Consider the following 16525-nt stretch of genomic DNA (forward strand, 5'->3'; position numbering starts at 1 on the left):
GCTGCTTTAGCTGGTACTGCATGTATATATATATATATATATACGTGTGTGTGTGTGTGTGTGTGTGTGTGTGTCTGTGTGTGTAACTTTTCTTCAGGAGATGAATGCCTTGAGTGCTCTGCTGTTAGAGAAGGAAACTCTCACATTTGCGGATCTCCAGGAATGTTTGGGCAAGAGGCCGTTCCCGCCGGATGCTCAGCTGGCTGCCTACATCAATGCTCTTCCCACCAAGGTCAGTATTGTAGAGAAGGAGGTCTCCGGGGCAGGGAGGATTTCCGGCGACCTCCGAAGCACGTCCACACCGACCAGTGGTGCTAGGAACGCCGGTGACGAAGCCGTCAGTGCCGCAGGCAAGAACGAAGGAACGGACGGCAACAGCACGCAGCAGCAGGTACAGAAGAATGCTCGTACCAAGGATGCAGAAGAAACGGACGATGATGAAGAAAATACAAACGCTAGGAAGAAGAAAGAGAAGGGGAAAAGTGGTAATGGTGGTGATGATGATGATGATGATGATGATGATGATAGGAATGGAAACAACTCGACACGCGGACCAAGGAGAAGGAAACTGTTTGGTGGGGATGATGATTCTTGCTTGCCAGAGTTACTCAGAAAAAACCTCAAACCTAACACACCAACGCCTTCAGCTGCGGCGAAGGAAACTGACTTGAGCCACACACAATGATATGCACAGTCATCTCCGCGTCTTTAGTTGTCGTCGTTTGTAACAGCATCAGCAGGTGCTGCAGCACCAGCAACGCCTAGCGTAGCGTGTCTAACAGCGGAAGCGGCGACAATTGCAAGTATGTAAGGTCGCAGAAGCAGAACTGCTGGAACTCGGCTGGTGTTAAACGGCTGTGATTGCATAGCTGCTCTTATTTGGACAGGATAGTTTTGCAGTTGCGTTTTTGCACCAGTATATGTACACTTCTATGTTCCCCCAGTTGCCCTTGACCCATGCGTCCACGAGGTTGAGCCTGTTGGATTTCGTGGAGCTCTTATGCAGGCGCTTCGATTAGCCCACGAAAGAGGACAGATAAACAAACCCTTCTCAGTATGGCTGTTGGTCGGTTTAGACACGCGAACTGTGCTATTGTCATTCTATAATGGTTTAGCCTTCATTGTTCCGGGTCCACACATGTGGCCGGCGGGCATTTAGCTTTTGGCATGTCGAAAGCATTTCGGTTTTAGGGCGGGGTACACGGAATGACTGTTGGCACGGTCATTAGGCTTAGGATTGCAACAAAGATGTATGGGCGGGAGCAGAAATACGAGTCTGCAACAAACACACTATAATCTACTATTCGGAACTACTGTATGCGCCGCGGCGAGGGGCGGCTGCTCCTCCCCTACACTGCAAGGAGCCGAAGATGCAGAGATCGGGAAAGCCTGGTAACAAACGAAAGGGGTACAGTTGCTCTAATGGGATTTCTTCTGAAGGTTGCAATAGGCGCTCCAATGGGTTCCTAGTCTAAGACAGTACATCCCTAATGAAATAACAGACGACGAAGAGCTCATCGAGATTCCCATCAGGAGGGCCCTGTTCGCATTCCCTTGGAAACACTGAATCCGAAGGCAGTGCTTCACGTTCGTCCCTGTTAGGAAGCAATCCTAGCGAGCTAGCTGATAGACGTCCTATGGAGTGAGGCCCCTTTGCACACTACCCTACGCCTACCTGCCTACATGGAAGAACCGCGTTCTACATTCAGGAACAAAGGGACTAATGCGTCAGAAGACGCTGGAGCCGCTTACGGTGTCGGGTGTAATTAAGGGTTAACATGAATCCTGACTAGCGGAGTGCAAACTGGTATTTCGCTGGCTGTACGTAACAGGGAGAAAGGCATGTTAATGCTTTGCCATTTTCTCTGCTGGGAGTGCCTCGTCCCGTCCAAACCACTACGGATGGCGTATTGACGGAAATAGCACCAGAATGATGTGTTGTATGCACGTCTTAAAGACAGAACACAAGGAAATATGCAACTGTAACATAAATATTGGGTGGCACTGCTGTGGTTACACTGCGACCAAACAGAAAGCTCAGCATATTCCCGAGTGAAGTTTTGCGCAAATAGGGATGCACTATCGATTCTAATTCAACTGGTCTCACTGGTGCGACGACTGAAGGTGTCTGCGCATTCTGGCTATCAGATGTAAGTTTACCATAGAAGAATCCTAGTCCAAAAGCAGATATCATGGGCATTAGCCAGTCACGCATAAAAGGGCCACTAGCGCTCGACCAGTGATAAGCCATGAACCATTGACCACGCAGCATTTCAAGGGTCGGAGAGAAAGGGCTGTAGGAAGATCAATTCATGCTGAAGAATATGCATCTATCAGCCCACAAATACACACAAATATACTGTTTTTCTCATGCCTTTCAAACACTGGTGTCCGTGGAGCTCGCTCGATGCCCCGCTGGGGCAAGTACAGCAACGAGGGGGCCCCGACAACGAAGAGCGGCTACACGCAGCTCCAGCCCCATATGAGGGAGAATAGTTAATTAGTAGTTAGCTTCTGTAACAATAAAAATGATGTGCTCCGGTTATTGATTGATTGCAAGATAGACTCTTCAGCCTGGTGGTTTTAGTTCCTTCACCCCGCAGTTTTGCCGATTCCTGGTAGGTGAATCGAGTAGTTCCGGTGATACACTTTTCACGCCGTCCACCGCTCAGTATATTTTGTGCCTTTGTGCGCCATACACTGCATGTGGGTTCTGGTTCATTTTGTCTTCCGTCGTGTAGCTGAAGCACTCCATGGCGCTTTCGAGGCGCCTTCCGCTCCAGGCCTCTCCGACGAGTGGGGGGGGCCCTAGGCCTCCAAAGTGCAAGAGAAAACGAGTTCAGAAGGTGGGCGTGGGTGTTTCGAATTCCTCCTTTGGGCCACAGACCCCTTCAAATGAGGCAGGGGGGCCCATAGTCACGGGGGAATCCCTTTCGGGATCCAGTGATCGGGTTGCAGCTGCAGACCAGCAAAAGGAGCCGCAGTTGTTTAATCACGAACTGCTTGGAGCGACACGACGGGAATCAGAAGCAGCAGATACAGGATCGGAAAATCAAGATGTAACGTTCAGGTCACTGGGTGTTTGTGACTCCCTCTGCTCCGTTTTACACCATCTGTCGTTGTTGGAGCCAACCCCGGTTCAGCGCTGCTCTCTGCCGTTGGGCCTCTCCGGTCACGATTTCTGCGCCATAGCCCCGACTGGGACTGGCAAAACTCTTTGCTACTTGCTACCTGTGCTTCAGCGAATCCAGCGTGGGATGGGGCACACGTTTATGTCTGTCGTGCTGTTACCGGCACGGGAACTTGTCTCTCAAGTAGGAGAGCAATTTGGTGTGTACGGACAGCATCTAGGTTTGAGGTGGGTGGAGGTTACAGGTGGAAGAGATATGATGGTTGAGGCAGAGGCGCTGCAGCAGCAAGCTCCCCACGTCGTTCTGGCCACTCCTGGCAGGCTTGCAGACTTGCTGCAGCGTGAGAAAGGGCTGGAGGGCGGCGAAGCACCTGCATTATCTGCATCACCAGATTCACCCGGCGGTGAAGGGGGGGACGACGTTGCCAACGATGCCAGCGACAGGAACTCGGGAGGCAGGGACGGCTTTGGGGCCCCATTTGGGTTGGTGCGAGGCCCGATTCACGAGAGGTTGCAGGCCGTTGATTGTCTAGTACTAGACGAGGCTGACAGGCTTTTGAGTGAAGAATTCGGTCCCGATTTGCGTTTGTTGCTGTCATCATTGCCGGCGTCTTCAGCAGGGAGACAGACGCTGCTGCTGTCTGCCAGCAGCAGCCCGGCGTTGCTGCAACTGCAACAACAGTTTGGCGATTCCCGAATGCCCCTGCTGCTTCCAGAAAGGTCAACCAAATGCCCTCCTCTGTTGCAGCATAGGTACATATTTGTTCCCGCTGCCATGCGAGGAGTTTATGTGTTACATCTGCTACAGCAAGAGCCATTTGCGTCTCAAAGGGGCATAATCTTTAGCGGCTCCGTGAGAAAGACACAGCAACTGGCGACTGCTCTTCAGCAACTGGAGGTGGACTGCGTTTGCATCCATTCGCTGTTGCAGCAACGCCAACGAGTTGCTGCTCTAAAAGCGTTTCGAAGCCAACACAAAAGAGTTTTGGTAGCAACCGATGTGGCAGCTCGGGGACTGGACCTTCCCAATTTAGATTTTGTAGTAAACCTCCAGCCTCCAAAGGAGCCGGAGGTGTATGTGCACCGAGTTGGCAGGACTGCCAGGGCGGGAAGAAAAGGTTTGGCCATCACTTTTGTTGTGAGTTCCTGGATACGCTTGCAGCAGCTGCGACGACCAAGAGCCCTTCCTGGATACAACGGAAAACCCTTCTGGTGCACTCGTACAAATTTGCATTTTAGTTCATTGTATGCCTTTTTTTTTCCTGGCTGTGGGCTGTCCTCTACGTTGTCCTGCGTCTGGTTGCTTCATCTTCAGACGATGCTGTTTCCGTCGATGTACATCATGCGTGATACACGTATTCTGGAGAAGTTTCTGCTGGTTTCTTTGCAACGTGTGTCTCTACCTGTGTTTTGGTTGTTTAGGATCCAGAGGATGTTGCTGCAGTACACCGTGTCGAGTCTTACATCGGCCGCCGCCTTGAAGAGCTGCCGCTTCCTCCCCTGGGTCTGTCTTCTAGATATCTTTTATTTTTGTATTGCACGTGGATATTATCCAGCTGCAGCTAGTATATCTAAGCGTCTGCTAATCCGCGACTTGGGGAGTACACGATACACGGAAAGCACCGAATGCAAATGTGTTCGTTGCCGTTTATTCTGTTCCACATTATGTGTGTAATTTACAGGTTTGTAATGCAAGTAACCGACTTTGTAGCATGTGGCATACGATATCGTGAAGCACTATACCATCTGTAAGGGCACTTGGCATTATGTGTAAGTGCATCAAGCAGTACCCGTTTTATCCCCATGTGCATCTGGCTGCAGGCCTAGCCCGAGTAGTGCGAAACGTGTTGTCGGCGGAAGCAAAGGCGGCGGAAAAACTGCGGGCCAACGGATTTAACCAGAAGGCTGAAATATACGAAACTGCGCAGAGGGAGTACAGACGACTAAGGAGAGAACGGAGGGGCAAAGTACGTGCCTAGAGAACACGTCTAACCACGGGAGAGGTGAAACAGGCAGTCAGTGGAATGCCATATTAATGCAGAGTGGTATCCTAGTGAGGGATCCCTATATTGACCATGAGTAAATGGCCATTCCTTACGTGTGGACAGTTACACAACTGCTCCATATCTTGTGGTTGACAGCAGCTTCATTCTGCACAGGGTGGCTGCCGGAGTGTGCTTCTTGTGACTATGGGGGCAGGCCTTCATGTTTTTGTATGTTGTTCGCTTTTGTGCTTCTCTTGCTTGTGCAGGAGGCCGCGTGCTGAGGTCGCTGTAAACCAACGCAGGCCTTGATACCAGTACAGTTCACAACAGTTTGTTTGCAGCGCAGCTGCTTTCTGTTCGCGTTAGCTCTGCCGAGCGTGCTGTAGACGCTATGTTGTTATAACATCGCACAGGTTGCTAGCCGCTTGCCCTTAGGTGGGCCGAATCGTGTATGAGCGGCACAAGCGATCCGATGTGCCGTGGCCGCCCTAGTAAATTTGTTAATATCCGTCGGCTCTACGTCTAGAGGACGAGTTTGTAACGCGATTTTATATTGTTGCATGCCTGTTGTTTGTACCTTCACGGGGGTAGGGTGGAGATATCATGCGGTCTTTGGCTATCACGAGTCTACTCCTGATAGTGGTCCTCTGTAGAGATCGAGGGTTTTCGTTACCATAAGGCAGGTAGAAAAACATCCTATCAACTTCCCATTGTGCCCAGTTAGGTTAGCTCCATTTTAATGGGTGCTCTGCCGCTGTAGACGGTAACTTGCCCTAAGTTATAGGGTGTAGTTTTACTGGGGTGTATACTGGTTACGGAGATCAATGTATGCTGTATGCGTTTAGTCCGTAGACAGTAACTGAGTGGACACATTGATCCCCGTAACCAATATACACCCAAGTAGAACTATAGCCACTAACATGGAACAAGTAACCATCTACAGTAGCAGTACGCACAAACCATCCTGCGTGGCTGCATTGCTATCTCAGCCCCCCAGCAATCAGACACGCACGTACCCATAGGGCCCTTTTCGATGCATGCACCAACATTGTTGTCCATTGTAAAACACATAGTTGGCTACAAGAATTGTGTATACACAAAAGTATGGTACGTTTACCTACCAGTGTGAGCCCCTCTCGGTGAGAAGCATGAAGCGGAGTCTTTCTACACAATAGAAATTACTGGAAAAGTTGCATGCTACCATGTAAAACCCATGAAAGGAACGACTACTTTTTGCGGATAACACTTCGTGTAGTGCTTTTAGCACCGTTATATGGCGTTTGAGATTACGAAGCTGCCATGACTTCTGGAGCGGCTTGCATGACTTTGCACGCTTCACACTTCCTGGCCTCACTGTTAGCTGGAGCTGCAAATTTGGTTTGGCCTGTAACTAACTAGAAGTTTGGGATACCTGATGTTTGTATGCACACTGCGACGTGGATTTTCCTCGGCCTGGACTACTCCCCCTTGGGCTGTAGCGGTAGGGCTTGAGTGCTGCTGTCGACGGTGGCGGGTCGTATTTCTTGACTAATCCAGCCTTTGGGAGAGGCTTCATTACTCTAGGTTCTTGTGATTCTTACATGGATAGGAAGACAGTGGCTGAACTCTGAAATTTCGACGACACAGTGGAGGCCGTTCCGCGGTTCCGTGCAAGCCGGTTGACACTCGGCGTCTTTACGACTGCGGCGCTTCTGCCGCGTGCTCTTGAAGAGGAGTACGACGACACTGTGGAGCCCGATTACATCCTTCAGAGATGGCGGATACTCAGGAAGAGTTCCTGCGGCAGCTATCCAGTGCAGTCCCTCCTGCAGGAGCTGGGGACTGTTGCGAAGCATTAAATGCAGCGGCTTCAGATGTTGTACTTCGCCGCTTTAGTATCCAGAGTCTCAGGAGTCGACGCAGCTCCGTAGACAAACGCTCAGCTAGTTGCATGGACGGCATGGAAGACGCAGCTCTTGCGCGGAGCGAAGGCATGACTCCACCAGAGTCCGATGAGCAGAACCCGACCTATGAACGTCTCAAAGACTTGCCTTTCTGCCCACCTGTCACCATCACTTTTACAGATGTGTCATGTAAGTGTGCAGGCAACAGCGCCGAGTAGAAGTCGTTTGACGCATGGTATTCGCCGGAAGGGACGGCTTTCACTGGAAGGGTGAATACGTGCTGTAGACATTACACCCTTTTCTGGGGAAGGGAATGCGTGCAGTGTAACTTTTCTGCACAGATATAACTCTATCTGGACGCAGATAGTGCCTGCAGGTAGTTTTGCAGAAGTTGGCCACATACGATTTGCATTCTGTTCGTCACCGGAAATCCTGAAAAATGCACGTTTCGGTGTTGATTGGTTCGCTGCTGTTATAGCACCGCACTTGAGGTGGACCGAATAACGCACCCCATAGAGTTGTTGTTTAACGTTCTGCGTTTGCAGTGAAGGTAAACGTACCCAAGAGGTTCACTGGAGCTCTTTCCTTGCCGGTTTTAAACCAGATAGCCAGCGCCGTGACACCGCCTCAGACGAAGACTCTCCTTCAGGGAGTTGGCGGGACAGTCAAACCGGGCGAAATGGGTAAGGGTGGCTGGCGTTAGCTCCATTGATGAGCTGTGCATGCCCACGAAAAGGAAGGCAGAGATCTAGTAGAGCACCATGGTTTGTTGACAATAGTGTCCAAGTGTTTTTGTAAGAGTATCCTGTGGTTGCTTTTTTTTATGGCACGTGCTGCAGTTGCTTTAATGGGCGCCAGCGGTGCAGGGAAGTCGACTCTCCTCAACGGTAGGCCCGTAATCATGTCTGCATATTCTTGGCTTTGCACACTGCAGAGGGAGTTTCGACTAGGTAAAACAGAATCCAGAGCAAGCATGAAACGAGCGGTGGATGAATGAAGAATGCTAGGCGCCTGAAGATGTAGCTCCATTGAGGCATTTTTTTGGCAATGTAGAGAACTTCGGTACATTACGGCGTCTCACTCAAGTAGTTATGGAGGTGCCAGTGAAGGGAGGGGCTTGTGGAGCTGTTGGTGATCCTTGTAGTTCTAAGCCGCCGTATCGTGAGCAATGGAGGTTCTGTATTGTTCAACGGCAAGCCGCTGGGGTCGGCTGAGGTGAAGCGATTATGCTGTTTCATACAACAAAGTGACAGCTTCTATGGATTTCTAACAGTGCAGGAGCATCTGGACTGCGTGGTGCGTTATGTGCCGGTTCATTCCAGTGTAGTTGCACGCGACCTAGGTGTAGAAGAGCGCGCAGGCGACCTACAGCTTTGACAATATGCTATCTCACCCAATAATTACACAATAATCACACGGGAGAGAGTACTGCGTATGTCTTTTGTAGCGCCTTGGCTGTCCGGAGTGCTTTTTGTGGCACATGACACATTGGCTTCGCTGCTTCGCTTGTCTGCTGTTCATGTCGCTTCTCACTGGCACAGGCGAGACTACGGACTGGACAGAAAAAAGAGCAAAGGTCGAAGCTGGTTGATCGTCTGGTGGAGCTCTACGGGTTGACAAAAGTCAAAGACTCTAGAATAGGCAATCTCCAAATGGCAGCAAAGAGGTAGATGTTTGCATGTAATTCTCCGCTTACTTGCACTCCTCGCTGACTGCATTGGGGTCGTTAATATTATCTGAGGTTGTGCACTTGGCTGCCTAACTTGGCCCTATCTTGCAGAAAGTTTTCGGCTTTCACTTGCATGAGGGTGCCTACTGTGAACGCAGAGGCATTAGTGGGGGGGAAAAGAAGCGCTTAAATATCGCTACGGAAATGATGACAAATCCATCAGTTATATTTGCCGACGAACCAACCACCGGACTGGACTCCTTTATAGCTGAAAACGTTATGAACATTTTCAGATTGTTGGCTGATCGAGGTGAGGAACCAACACTTTCATTTGATTTTCTTTGTGCTTTTTGTTACGGCTGGTGTGCCGCATGGCTTGGGTTTAGGGTTGTCGGCCCTTTTGGCATCACCTTCAGGTACATTTTGCTATGCGCACAGGGAGAACCATTATATGCACAATTCATCAGCCGAGTTCAAACATTTTCAACATGTTTACAAAAGTGCTCTTGCTGAGCCGGGGCCGTTTGGTCTTCTACGGGGACCGCGAGGCAACTCTGCTGTACTTCTCGCGTCTAGGCCGACCCTGCCCGCCGTTCACGAGTGTGCCGGAGTTCCTCCTTGAACTTCTTGTAAAGCAGCAACTAAACCTGGGTGAACCTTCGGAAGATTTAAGCGACTTAACACCTGAGAAGTACGAATGAATCCAAGTAGTAGATGGCGCATTGATGGGGTGTTTGTTGATACGATTTCTGCGGTTCGAGTGGCCTGGTGGAGTTGCGCACTCTTGCAGGCCTCTGTACTGGTTGAAAACCTCCAGTAGTTTAGTGGGAGTATTGAGGTTTTAGGTGGTACATTAAAATATGGGAAAATACCTAGTTAGGCGTGTTCAGGACTTCATGTACATTTAAGTGGGATTGGGATTGCTATCTGTACAGGCTACAAGAAAATTGGGAAAAGACAGGCGCTGCCTTTCTTGCTGACTGGGTAGGCGTGCTTGCGTGCATAAACCATCAGTTAGAAACTCACAGTAGTGCACGGCTCAATAGGAATCCTTTGAGCCTTCAGAAATGCAGAATCTAAAGGAAACCATCATTCGCCCGTGTGCTAACGTTGAAGTTCATCGTCACCTTGTTACTGGGCCTCAGGCGAATGTCAGAGATGAGCACATTCAAGCCATGCAAGATGCTGGAGCCTTCCAGGGAGGCCAGGTAATTTGCCTTTTTGCAGTATGTGCTACTGCAAAACGCCTACGTTGGCAGAGCATGGCTTCAGGCGGAGGAGGCGACGATGTGGCGAGGATCTGAATATTCCCGCAGTGCACGTGATAGCATCATTTCTTAGGTATCTGTGTCGTTTTTGCTTCCTAGTATTCCTACGCGCATTTTCCAGTGTAACGTGTAGTGATTGATCCTAATGTACGCTTTTGTGCAAGCACAGAGTGTGCAATCCTGGTGGCGTAGTACGTACTCTGCATCGCGCAGCACTTAACTTCGCGTGTATCCCGTGCTCGTATCTTAGCTCCGTACAATGCTAAAGCAGCTTCCTCTTCAGCGGGGAAGGTGCATCAACTTTGCAACCAGTTGGAGCTCTTGGTTTTGACGAAGTGATTCGCTACGCTGTCCATAGCATGCAAAAGTAGACGCTAAGCTATATATTGTGCCTTTGCAAGTTTACAATATATAATTTGTGGCTAGGCGCCGGTATTGTTGCTGGAGCTGCTCAGATTCGCGGTTTTTGCTGTCTCTGTCTCAGGATTCCGCGACTAGCGAGACGGGTAGGCTTCCTCGTTCGTTTCCCTGTCACCCCGAGCATGCTGCTCCAGCTGCTTTTCCAGTTATATCGACAGCAAATTACTTCCGCAAATGCTGCTCCGATGAGGGTTGGCTAGTTGAAAGAGCGGCTGAGAGTGGCCACAACGGGCACACGGGTTCCCAACTCCCTTTCCTTTTTCAGTCACAACGGCCAAGTGCATGAGCAAAATACTGCATATTTTGTATTATCCAGTGCTGCCACAGGAACGCGAGGGCCAGCTGACAGTGAGGCAGAGCCAACGAGGGAAGCATACGACAAGTACAAGCCATCCTGGTGGGACAGAATACGGTGACAATGCGCGTTGGGTCTTTCAAAAGCGTTGCGCTCAAGCTGCGTGAACATAATATACACAAGCAGACGATTCATGTGTTCGCTTATTTTCGACCAGCGGTGCCCCAGTGAAGTCATATTTCACGTGCAACTTTCACCTTCTGTGAAGTTTATGCTTTCGAAGGTCTGAAGAGCTGTTTACTTTGGTTCACCGGAGCTTTATCAGTAACAAACGAAACCCGCGAGCGTTTCAGGCGAGGGTTGTGCAGACGCTAGTGCTGGCTGTTATTGCTGGTCTTATATATCTACGAGTTTCTCCAGATAACTACCTGTCAAGAAGTGGTGCCTGCACCTTTATAATCCTGAATCAAGTAAGCTAAAATGAGTGAGGATAGAGGATAGTGGGCCTGTGTAATGCTTAGGGAACTTTCAGAGAAGGAGAACAGACGCAGGTAATGGCAAAATGGGATAGGGAGAATGCGTCTTTTTTTTTTCTGGGAGGTTCATGCGACTCTGGTACTCGTTAACAGGCCAGTTTCCCTTTATCCCCGAACTCGGTTCTCAATTATGTGATTGTAGGGGAGTCTCGGGATGGTTTCAGTACTCCATACGTTTACAAGCGACAAAGTTTTGGCGATTAGAGAGTACCAGTCAGGCCTTTACCGCCTCACTTCGTATTACTGTGGCAAAATGATCGCTGATTTTTCCTTGCAAATGATCTTCCCCGTTGTTTTCGCAACGTGAGACATTTGGAAGTTATACTGATAGCTAGGTGACTCACAAGCGCATCCGATGCTGCCGATTGTAGAAAGTCCTGTAATCTGCGATGTGCGCTGCTGTTCAGCATTGCTTGGTACATGGTCGGTCTAAATGATGCGGCAGTGCGCTGGCTGCTGGGTCTGCTGTTCATCTTGCTGACAACAAATAGCGCAATTTCAATTGGTTACGCTGTATCTAGCGCCGCGCCTACGGTATAACGGACAATACAGTCACCTACACGTGTTTACTGCAGTCATCTCCAAGGCGTCAAGTATAGAGATCCAATATGCATAGAGCGGGCAGGCAGAATACTCAGTATCATCTTTGCTCATTTATACCGAGCATACTTCACAACGGTTTTCTCATTTTAGACGAGGAAACCAGGACAGCCCAAGGCTTGCTACGGATACCTTGAGGAGCGTCGCGACTGCTGTCTTGTGGACACTGACTGTTGCCTTATTTCACTGGTGTTTTGCTCTCTGCGGTTTGTGCATTCCACCACAGCTTCAGTTCGCTTCAACGATGATCCCGATACTGTTCATGCCCCTTGTCCTCATGTCTGGATTTATGGTGATTTTGTCAAGCATGCCGAGCTTTTGGATTTGGCTACAAGTAAGTATTAGCAGTCGCAAGGGAGCGGTTGATCGCGACCTGCGCGACGGGGAAGCAAATGCCTCAGGAGAGAGACGGTTGAATACTAGTTGAGGGATAATTGAAGACTTGGGCGACGATAGAGGGGAACCAGAGATATGAAAACTTATAACGTGTTGTAGGGGGCTTGAATGTGATGGTGTGTGTTGCGCAGTACATGTCGCCCTTCCGATGGGGATGGTCCGGTGTGATGCATGCTGTTTGGGGTAATTTATATCCTTCAAGGGTGGTTGTTAAGACATAGGGACGGCAACTGCCACTGCCGTCTCTTAAGCGCGTTTGTAGCTGTATAGGTATTCCATATTGTCTCAAAAGACAACCTGTTACGTAATAGTTTCTGGGATGTATGTTTTGTCTCCAGAGGGAGTCTCGCTAAAGCCATGCCCACCTGGAGTTCTTCCACCCCAGTGCTACTCGACTGGAGAACAGGTCCAAAATAATGCACCTGGTTTGACCGAGATTTAGTCTTGCATTAGCAGTACCGGGACACATGAAGTTGCTTGTGTGGACGGTGATACGCAAGTTCCGTTGTGAACACACCGACACAAAGTGCTGTAGAATGCAACTTCGTGAATCTGTGATAGTGATTACAGATATGCCGGTATTCCAGACGAGTTGTCGCTGCACTACTTTTCCGTATCTCATCAATTGTCTCTTCTGCGTGGGTCTATCTTGGGCGTGTGCGTTGATACCATACACGTTTATGTGCAGGTTTTGCAGTACTACGCAATAGATCGAGACTCATACTGGTTTAGTGCCTTGATTCTTCTAATACAGATCGTAGTGTGAGCAGCCCCGATTTTTGAATCCGCCTGTGTGAAGCAGGGTAGTCGGGGAATTTCGATCTCCATCTGGAAATGTGAAAAATGTGGGTTGGCGGTGTTTCCTGCCGATTGCCGTGTGTGCACTTTTGACTTGTGCAGGTACCGGTTGATTGGTCTCGGCATTCTCCTCCAAATCAACCGCCGCAAGTAAAGATTGCAACACTATAGGCGTTCAATCATCTCGTTTTATTAAAAGAAAAGCCTCGTGGTTTGCGTTATCGCACGCAAATTAGGAGGTGCTCCGTCATGTGGACAGAAGACTACCAGCCGCCAGAATGCACATGCGTTTCGCCCAGGGCGGCCCAGTAGGCAGTTGGGAGATTTGTCAAAGATCCGCTGCGAGCCTGACAATCACCGACCCGAGCTCAGTTCTCGTTGACCTTTCCAGATTTACGTAAAATGTGACAAGTCTCATGAAGCAGCGCCTTCCTTAGTCAGTTAACAGGTGCACATGCATATTCCGAGTAGAAAAGCTGCCGCATGTAAAAAGAATCTAGTTGGCATAGTGGCAAACGCGCCATGCTCATGCACGCGTTTGAACAGGAGGAAAGTGTGCCGGTGCCATGAAGGGACCCCCTCCTTCCTGGCAGACAAAAAAAAATGAATTGCCCCTAGAGTGAACTGCCTTTCAAGTACTGTTCGGCCGGGGCTTTATGGCACAAATGGTATGGGTCATGCCAGTCTCTGCTGTACGGCCGTAGGAGACCGTCCTGTGTTGCAGGAACGCTTTTCTAGACTAGGCCCGCTCAAAAGCGCCAATTTGCTGGGACTCCGACAGACACTTCAAAAGGTCCTCTGCCTCCTCGTCCAAATTTTCCTCACCGTCACTGTCAGTTTCTGAGTCTTCTTCTAGCCCCCAACAAACCGCCTGCGATCGCTGAACTGAGGTTACCTCCCATTTCTCCCTTGCATCGTAGGCAGCAAATGCCGGGTGCAGCTTTTCAGCAGTGGAAACGAAGCTACCTCTGCGGGTACAGAAGATCATTCCCTCACTTGCCAGTCTGCATAGAAACGACATACTCAACTTACGGTGAATGAGAACGAAATGGAAATGCACAAGGACGACCACCATTCAGCATGCTTTGCAGTCATAGCGGTCCTCATAGTGTTTTCCTCCCACCAGACACAGTTACCCCTAATGTGGGTACATCTCGCAGAAATATTCCCCCTCGCCTGACCTGGATGGAGCGACTTCTGCTCGTTTCACACTAAAAAGGGGTTTATTACACTCCACTGGTCCCTTGTGGCTCATAAGAATAGCATCCATTCGGTTTGCATGTTGATGGAAGCCTCTGCATCTCCAAGCGCACAAGCACCTCCAGGGGCTTTTGCTGCACGTCGTGCCGCATTTGCTGCTGCAAAAGCCCCCTTCCTGCCATTGTAACGCTCTTTTATGCCTCAGCACTAGCCGCTTCGCAGCCTTCCCAGCAGCGAATCCGGCTCTGCCACTCCTTCTGCGCCCCAATGAGACCAGCGACTCAACAGAGCACCCGCTTGCACAACTGTCCGCTAAGACCGCTAGCGATCCTGGGTCAAGAGGGGCTTGGCACTGCAGTGGAGGCTGTTGGCGCGGCAGTAGTGGGAAATTCCCCTCTAACTTGTGCATCGCAGCCACTAATAGCGCTCGGCCCCCGTTCCGCCAATCGATGGGGTAACGCGGCACCAAATTCGACGGCACCTGCATACAATTTGATACCCTGTATGTAAAACCCAATAGGGTCTTGATGCAAGCATCTCTAAAGGTGAGCAAGCCGCAGCAACCAAAACGGCCACAAGCGTCAACACGTTAATTGTACACACACGCACGAAATACTGCCAGGCCTGCACTACAGAGCGTGATGGAAGCTTCGCATGGCGTGAATTCAGCAGAAGCACTCTGGTAACAGCCTCACAGTTGTAGTTCTGAATACAGGGTCATATAAGGCCTTCTTATGTTGGTGGTTGCCTGAAACAATATGCATCGAAACAGAAGGAAGTTCAAAGTGTGTGGCTGCAGGAAGTTCAAAGTGTGTGGCTTTCGGCTGCACATTGCCCGTGCAGAGACAGAGTAGCAAACAGGAAAACAAATTAATAATGCATGCGCAAGAACCAGATTCTACGGTCTGCAGCAAATGCATACCGCGGAAACCGATCGGCCGTCGACCCGTTGGAGCCGGAATGGGAGGAGCCTTGAGAATTTTTAAGGGTGTTGAAGACGCCATATTGAAATCACCTCTCCAAGTATCATTGATGTATGACAGGCACAGATGATTATAATAGTCAGCTCAGGTGTGCATCATGTCAGAGGAGTTATCCATGGCCTTTGCCACACCCCGGTCGACAGAGAATAGTGTGGAGGAGACCACCGAACAAGCTGGATGGAATGAGCCATCAAAACAGTTTGAGAATTGATAACTGCGCATTCACGCAGCTCAAGGAATAGTGGAGCTCGTCCAACTCCATGCACTGCCCTGATTTCTCAGGACAGCTGGTGGGCCACAACGAACGACGGTGCGACGAACGTATTCGACGGAAACCTTCAAACTGCAGGTATTTGCAGCTAAATGCAAATTGTGAGCCATATATGCAACAATTTTGGTGCTTATTCCTGCAGACATTTGTGGGTTCACCTTTCCATGCCTCGTGCTGCATGCGGGGCCCACGAATGTCTTTGTGGGCGGAGGAAATTTTCTGTGCGAAGGTCAATAAGGCAGCCTACATAATTGAATAGAGACTAAGACATCGATCGTTTTCGAATGCCTCTGTTACTAACCGCTAGAAGCCTCTCATACGGCAAGCTTTAGTGACCCTGCTATGTTAGTAGCTACTTCCCGAGCAATCCGTTGTACTTGCGTTGTACTACTCGCCAGCAGCTTGGCTACTAAGGCCAAAGAAGGTATTTACATTCTGTCAGCAGTGTTGGTGCATACAGAAAAGGCATCTTGTCGAAGCTTAAATGCAGTAGTGCCGTGAAGGCGTTGCAGCAATGCAGCGCGGGTCCTGAGCCTTATTCGAGGTCTGTTGTGACCTTTCGTAGATCCAAAATACTCAATAGGATAGCTAACAGCAACTGGCTGCTAGGGTAGTGTAAGGGCACCCCCACGGCCGACAGATGTGTGAGCATCGCACAGACTATGCTACTTCTGCCATCCAAACTTCGCAGAAGTAGCAGACTTCCTCATGTGGCTGTCTCGCCCCTGAGAATGCCTGTATTGACTTGTATTTCGTTCCAGTTGCCGCGCATCCTATTTGGCCTTCGGATGCTTCTCCCTGTGTGCTCACTTCGTGTCTGTGCAGCACCGCCAGAAGCGCCTAGCAAGTAGGTTGCTCGCCGATGTTTGTGAAGAGCTGCTGTTGTGGAAGCTGAATAGACAACCTCCACAAGGTGTGCAAAAGTCGTCAAAATCGGCCTCCATCTGTTCTTGGACGCTGTTGGCTTGGGCTGCTAGATTAGTACTTCCTGGTTCTTTTTGTGTGCATTTTGAACACACATGATGCTAGCTTGCTTGATATAACCATGAGCCTTGTTGGAACTGGCGGACCTCCCTGCGTGTCCAGAAACG

At 49.8% G+C, this 16525-nt stretch overlaps 5 protein-coding genes across 5 annotated transcripts; 4 read left to right on the forward strand and 1 right to left on the reverse strand.

The window, feature by feature from the left end:
* Positions 1-97: 97 nt before the first annotated feature.
* On the forward strand, positions 98-685 carry EMWEY_00021740 (hypothetical protein; the record flags this gene model as incomplete). The annotated part of the gene is made up of 1 exon (XM_013480572.1): positions 98-685. A coding segment is annotated over one exon (588 nt), but the record flags the coding sequence as incomplete, so codon positions are not given.
* Positions 686-2753: 2068 nt separating this feature from the next.
* EMWEY_00021750 (ATP-dependent RNA helicase, putative) lies at positions 2754-5407 on the forward strand (the record flags this gene model as incomplete). Its single annotated transcript, XM_013480573.1, has 4 exons — positions 2754-4268; positions 4553-4634; positions 4952-5097; positions 5330-5407. 4 exons carry the CDS (start codon positions 2754-2756, stop codon positions 5405-5407), a joined length of 1821 nt encoding a protein of 606 aa, XP_013336027.1.
* A 1461-nt stretch (positions 5408-6868) lies between these two features.
* EMWEY_00021760 (white protein, putative) lies at positions 6869-9368 on the forward strand (the record flags this gene model as incomplete). The annotated part of the gene is made up of 7 exons (XM_013480574.1): positions 6869-7187; positions 7544-7681; positions 7838-7885; positions 8143-8294; positions 8540-8664; positions 8826-8977; positions 9106-9368. The coding sequence occupies 7 exons, from the start codon at positions 6869-6871 to the stop codon at positions 9366-9368; spliced, it is 1197 nt and encodes a 398-aa protein (XP_013336028.1).
* A 366-nt stretch (positions 9369-9734) lies between these two features.
* On the forward strand, positions 9735-13134 carry EMWEY_00021770 (the record flags this gene model as incomplete). The annotated part of the gene is made up of 9 exons (XM_013480575.1): positions 9735-9875; positions 10420-10441; positions 10683-10752; positions 10934-11120; positions 11329-11489; positions 11594-11720; positions 11880-12120; positions 12314-12365; positions 13083-13134. The coding sequence occupies 9 exons, from the start codon at positions 9735-9737 to the stop codon at positions 13132-13134; spliced, it is 1053 nt and encodes a 350-aa protein (XP_013336029.1).
* Positions 13135-13719: 585 nt separating this feature from the next.
* On the reverse strand, positions 13720-15184 carry EMWEY_00021780 (hypothetical protein, conserved; the record flags this gene model as incomplete). The annotated part of the gene is made up of 4 exons (XM_013480576.1): positions 13720-13984; positions 14474-14661; positions 14876-14928; positions 15103-15184. The coding sequence occupies 4 exons, from the start codon at positions 15182-15184 to the stop codon at positions 13720-13722; spliced, it is 588 nt and encodes a 195-aa protein (XP_013336030.1).
* Positions 15185-16525: the final 1341 nt, after the last annotated feature.

The sequence above is a fragment of the Eimeria maxima genome, genomic scaffold (genome assembly GCF_000499605.1).
Source record: "Eimeria maxima Weybridge genomic scaffold, Emw_scaff208, whole genome shotgun sequence".
In the NCBI taxonomy this organism is placed as follows: Eukaryota; Apicomplexa; class Conoidasida; order Eucoccidiorida; family Eimeriidae; genus Eimeria; species Eimeria maxima.